The sequence below is a fragment of the Herpailurus yagouaroundi genome, unplaced genomic scaffold (assembly GCF_014898765.1).
Source record: "Herpailurus yagouaroundi ecotype Mexico unplaced genomic scaffold, PumYag 186, whole genome shotgun sequence".
In the NCBI taxonomy this organism is placed as follows: Eukaryota; Metazoa; Chordata; class Mammalia; order Carnivora; family Felidae; genus Herpailurus; species Herpailurus yagouaroundi.
In genome coordinates this window covers 40,127,829-40,133,828 of record NW_024412417.1, presented here as the reverse complement: position 1 = coordinate 40,133,828, position 6,000 = coordinate 40,127,829, and the positions used below count along the sequence as shown (strand labels likewise).

The window sequence follows — 6,000 nt, the reverse complement described above, 5'->3', positions numbered from 1 at the left end:
CCAGCAGCTCATCTCAGCAGACAACAGATCACGTGGTTCTACTGCTGTTGCATTACTTACCCTTTCTCACCCCCTCAGCAGTATTTCTTAATAGGGTTTTGCTTTTGGGGTAAGACAGACAGAGAGCAAGTTGGTGGCCATGGTGGGGACATTTCCACCAAGGCAAGTGGCAATCGCCACAAATCAGGGCTTCCACTCACCCTCGCCAGCTGCGAAATATTGGCCAGCACAGCACAGAATGGGGTTCACAATAGGCCCTATCTCGTCAGGGGTGCTTGGGGACTAAAGAAGATGCTGTTGCGAAATGCCAGCCTGGTGCCTGGAGCCAACCTGGCGCTGAGCGCTTGGCAGGAGCTGTGGGCAGGACGCAAATGAGGACAGAGAGTGGACCATTCAGTAACCCTACCTCCATGTGGTAGTTTCGACGTGGATTGCAGACAGGCCTAATTGCATGGGCTTTTCATTTCCTACCCAGGTTATGTTCCCTTATCTAGAATTGCTGCAAGGTCCAAGTGCATTTGCTTAGCAGGAACTGTGTAGCTTCGACTGTTTTTTTTAGAAGCCACATTTGACTTTATCAAGAAACCAGAGACCCTGCGCCGCTTGCCAGCCATGCACAGCTGCGGAGAGAACGGGCAGCCTTCGTTCTCTTTAAAGAGCAAAGGGAAGGTACGAGGGCCCCGGGGGCCCGCCCTTTCCAGAAAAGCCGGGGCTCTGGGGCACTGCTCGACCACAGAGCAGCACTGGCCACTCCCACCCGGGATGCGAAGCGGGCGTGCTCCCTGGGCCCTCCTGCTGGGGCAGGCCCGTGAACAGCCTCTTCTGCATTCACACTCTCTCAGCCTGAGCCTCTGTTCTGCACCGACACGTGGAACTTTCTGCTCACTGTGGACCGCAGAGTCCCATAGTGCATTGCCGTGGGCTCTCTGGGACCCCCTGTTGGTGCTCCCAGACAGGTTTGTGCCTCTCTCCTGGCCTTTGTTCTGTGAATAGCCTGGGACCATCGTTATGCTGTGACTGCCCCATTGCCTGTGTGTGCGGGTCTCTGAAACTCTGAGGGCTGTGAGGGCAGGACCCTGGCCCACCCCACCTCCGTAGCCTGCTGCCTGTCCCCACACAGTGGTCACTGCTCCCATCAGCCCCCTCTCCTTTACCCCTGGAGACACTTTTGCATCATCCCTTGTAGAACAGAATTCTCTTCCCCTTTCGTGCTCCAGAAGCCCCCTGACCCCACCGTCGTCAGCCCCCACGGGAACCTCAGCTACATCTCTGCTTGCAGAGAGAATAATTATCTCCTCGCAGGAGGATAGGAATACAGCCCATTTCACAGGGGTTAGCAAATTAATACAGGGGAAAAAAGCACTCTTAGGTGGTTTCTGACATATAGTAAGCACTTAAGAAATGTTCCATTTCTCTTGTATCCGGCCCCTCAGCCCAGCTAAACCCTCTGCAGGCAGGACCTTCTACCTCTCATGTTTCCTCGGTGTTTAACGTGTATCAGGAGTTTGGTGAGTATCACTTCCCTTCCCCTGCCTCAGGGGCGGTTCTTCAGAAACGGGTCCTGGGTTATGCCTCTCGTCTCTGGCTCTCAGCCTGGAGTCTAATCTGGGGCCTGTGGTCAACACTCAATATAGAGGTCAACAGACTAAAAGGCCAAGCCATGGATCTGAAGCAAGGGCCAAAGCCTACTATGGAAATTCTTTCCAAGAATTCCTCCATAAAAACTTACGCTGCGTGTGCCAAAACTGATGGAGAGGAGATTAGGGTCCTTTCCACCCTTCATGGTTCAGGTGGGCATATGACAGAGTCAGAGTTCAGACCTAGGTCTTTCTGACTGACTGAATCATTATGTTATGTGGTTGGGTCTGAATAAGATGTGATTCCTGTGTGGCCTTGGGCAAGTGACCTAACCTGTCTGAACCTCCCTTTCCTTATCTAACAGCATTTGTGAAGATTAGATGAGATAAGGCTTATAAATGCTTTATCCAGCCAGGCACACAGAAAGAGTCCGATGAATACAGGCTGATTAGTAACACCAGAGGCCCTGGGCATGGCCAATGCTCAGTCAGTGTCCTTTGAAAGAGAGCACCGCTGTGCATTTTTAATTCCCCGGCCCGCAGTTTCTGGACAGGACTCTGAGTCCCCAGCCTGACAAAATATATATTGGAAAAAGCTAGGGGTCTGTGCCGTCCGATGAAAAGAAACAGAACAGATGGAATGAACTGGGACAATGAGCACCTTGGGTTCTTCTCTCTGCCACCTCCTGCCATGATGTTGTAACGCCCCGGTCCCGGATTCCCATGATATTTCTGAACAAATGACTTATATCTTAAGCTTCTTTTTACCCAAGTCTTCCCTGAGCCAGATGAAGATTCTCGAGAAAGACATTTTTCAGTCTTCTGCGGGGTGAGGAGATGGGAGGGGGGATGGGAGGAGAGACGGGTGGGGAAGCTCTGAAGACGAAGGGTTCCATTTCGAAGCCCCCGAAATAAGCAGGGCTGGCCCTGGGGTCTCCCGGGGGGCCGTAGTGCTAAGCAAGCATTCACTTCTCCCCTGTCCCTGTGAGTTAAAGCCTATATGGAACATTCTTCTCTAAATAGAAACCCAGCGAGGCTATGTCATCATACAACCCTGATGTTTTTCCTAAAATAAATCAGGATGTTAAAATAAAATTAAAAGCATGACCCTGACCCCCAGTGAATTCAGATCAAGGATCAGTCACAAGATGCTCAAGGTAGACATCAGCGGGGAAGATTCCATTCAGCCTGCTAGTCATTAACTCCACATAAATCTGCCCTAAAGCCAAGGAATGCCTCGGGGGTTAGTAGGCTCAGGGACAAGGGCCGGGGCCAGATTCTACCACGGAGCCCCATCCCAGCCCCTTCAAGTTGGATACAGCTCTGGAGCAAGAGGCCACACCACTGACGGGTTTGGTCTCTTAGCTTCCTAGTTAGTTTTATTATTGTTTTTTCAATGTGTTAATAAATTGCTTATTAGTTAATTGAGTTAGGGGAAAACCGGTCAAAGGGTCTGGACATTGTCACATCCAATCACTCACGGGATGGGAAAGACCTGCCAGCAACGTGGAACCGGAGAAGAGTGACATCTAGGGTCACCAGCTCTGGCCTTGTAGCCTGACTCTAGTTGTGTGGTTTGGGGTCTAGTAGCTCCAACTTCCTATGCCACCCTCTCCTCATCTTGAAATGGAGGAGAGAATGCCCGTTCATGGGTATTAAATTCCACGCCCTCGTAGAAGCCCCGGCACGTGCAGGCACGCAGCAGACACGTAATATCAGTTTTCCCCTCCTTTTCTCCTTTGGGGCAACGCGTTGCGTTGGGTGAAGGGTGTAGAGATCCAAGTTATAGATCTCTAAGATTCCTCTCAACTGCACATTCCATGAGTCCCATTTCCAGGACAAGTGCCCTGGCAGGGCCAGCATCAGTCCTATATTGCCTCTGAAACGAGGGAGGAAGCCATGATTGGAGATAACGAACCTCATCTCAGCCTCTCCATTGGACACCTACTCAGAGGGGGTTTTCAATCTTTTTGTGCCCGGCACATCCTTCTGGATTTGCTTCCGGGACACAGGGTGAACGTGCCCAGTCTCCAGGCAGCTCCCCACTGTTCCCCAACTGTACCCGCACCTAGAAACACCTGGAAGGTAGGAGCTGACGGGACCAGAGTGAGTCTCAATCACTGTTCTACCAACAGAGAAACAGACGCAAGGGAAGACTTTCCAAAAGACAAACATAGAGTAGATGGCAAGCTGGGAAGACACTCGTATCTCTTCATTTGAGTACAGAGCTTCTCCATCATCCCGCGCAGACCATCCATTCGTTCATTGGCCGATTTCAAACTGAGCTCCCCAAACGGGCTGGGATACAATCAGCACGTATGTATGAAGCGCCCACGTTGGGGCAACGCTGCCTTGACCCTGAAATCCTAACTCCATGTACATCGTCAAATACACACCAGTGTCGCCCTCTCCCTCCCCAAGACTGCCGTGTGTTCCATTACCCTAATTGACAAGTTCCAAAAAAAAACACAAGGGAACGTGGCAGAGTGCACGTCTATTGGTTTCCCCTGCCCAGCAACAGCCCCTTAACCATACTTTGGAGACCCTCCTCTCTCCCACTGTGCATACTGTCCTCTTGAGAGGACATCACTCGGGCTGCCCCACCCTCCCTCTGGCAGCGGGAGGGCACAGAGCCCAAGCTGGGCCAAACTCCCTGCCTTGAATTTAAAGCTTGACCACAACAACCAAAGTCTGATGATGGAGACACTGTCCATTCATTCCTGCTAAATACATCCCGGTCGCTGAGACCAGGTGAGACATCTTTGCTTTGAGTCTATCAGCAACAGATAAATTCCCTCCCTGCTGAAGTTCTATAGGATCGATTTCTGTCACTTGGACCCGATGAATCCCGGCTGGTCTACTTCCCAGCCCAAGGACATCATCCTAATACATGGTTGGCAGGCAGAGAACCGAAGACGGCCACGTAGCCAGAAGGGGCGGGTGACTCACCAGGTTTCTGGTACCATCCAAAGGGATAGGTGCGGACCTCAGTGTCAGGGGAGCCACAGTCCAAAATGCGCCAGGTTCCTGCATTTTCCTCACTGCACGTCTGAAGTCCCAGGCTGTTCAGAGTCAAGCACGCCACCTCTCCTCCTGGAGCAAAGGAGTAACCGGGACCAGAAAGACGATCATGAGGGAAGACTGCTAACTGAATGAGGGAAATCCTGCAAACCCATCCTCCAGCAGGCGCCTGGGGTGCTCTACCGGACTCCAGGCACGATCTTAGCCACCCGTGAAAACCCGGGTACTGCAACGAGCTTGTCTCAGAGCGCAGGGATGGAGGGAGCTTATCCTGATGGGGCGCCCGCCACGCGCCCAGGGCTGGTCTCTGCTGGCATCCCGTCACTCGATCCTCACACAGTCCCGTGAGGGGGATTTGTATTTCCATTTGCACGTGAGGGATGCGGAGACGCTCTGGGATTAAGTGGGTTTTCCTGGATCACATCGCTAGCAAGGCACTGAATCCAGTTTTAAATTCAGGTCATATGGATGGATGCAGAGTTCATCCCACCAAGCTGCCTGAGCCGCATCTTGAGAGATGAGCTGGGAGCCTAGAAGGAGGCCATGTGAGCCAGGCAGTGCCGTGTCAAGGTGCCCAGGTGGTGGGCCAGGAGCCACGGCCGGCCGGCTGTTCCATGTATTAGCCACCGCCCCCACCCAGGCCCCCACTTCCCATGTGTGAACAAGGACGGCACCTCCCCATCCACCCCAAAAAGAGCAGATGTGGGAGCATGTTTTCCAGGCTGCCAAGTGCTGTGCTCAGGCAGGCGGAGTCGCTCTCGCTCTTACCTTTTAGCTGGGACACGTTTAGAAAGCCAAAGCCAGTACAGCACGGGTCTGCATCGCACAGCCGTTCACATTCGAAGAAGCTGGCACGAGGAGAGAAAGAGCGGGCAAGAGGGGTTTTGTGAGTGGCCCAGGACCTACTGAATTACAGTCATTCTTACTTCCGGGAGTTCCTTTCCTCATGACTCCGTAAAGTGGGGGTGCTGTGGCCAGTATGCATGAGTGGATTCCTAGCTTTGAGGGTCCTTCTAAAAACAAAATTCTAGGGGTGCCTGGATGGCTCAGTCGGTTGAGCGTCCAACTTCAGCTCAGGTCACGATCTCACACTCCGTGAGTTCGAGCCCCACGTCGGGCTCTGTGCTGACAGCCCAGATCCTGGAACCTGCTTCGGATTGTGTGTCTCCCTCTCTCTCTCTCTCTGCCCCTCCCCTGCTCGTGTTCTGCCTCCCTCTGTCTCAAAAATAAATTAAAAAAAAATTTTTTTTAATTAAAAAAAATTTCCTTAAATAAAAACAAAATTCTACTCTTTTCTCAGGAACATAGTCTTGGCATCTTTCATTCATTGGCTCACTCTTTCATCAAGCATTTATTCTGTGCCTGTTATGTGCCGGTCTCTAAGCCAAGCTCACCCAGCATC

The 6,000-nt window shown here is 52.1% G+C and overlaps 1 protein-coding gene across 1 annotated transcript in view; it reads right to left on the bottom strand.

Moving 5' to 3' along the window:
• The window catches only part of TG (thyroglobulin), a 244,730-nt gene that overhangs the window by 143,143 nt on the left and 95,587 nt on the right, over positions 1 to 6,000 (bottom strand). Inside the window, exons 33-34 of the mRNA XM_040494469.1 lie at positions 5,367 to 5,446; positions 4,527 to 4,670 (exon numbers count right to left, since the gene is read on the bottom strand). Of these exons, the coding sequence (XP_040350403.1) occupies positions 4,527 to 4,670; positions 5,367 to 5,446 (224 nt within the window). The remainder of the gene's footprint in view (positions 1 to 4,526; positions 4,671 to 5,366; positions 5,447 to 6,000) is intronic.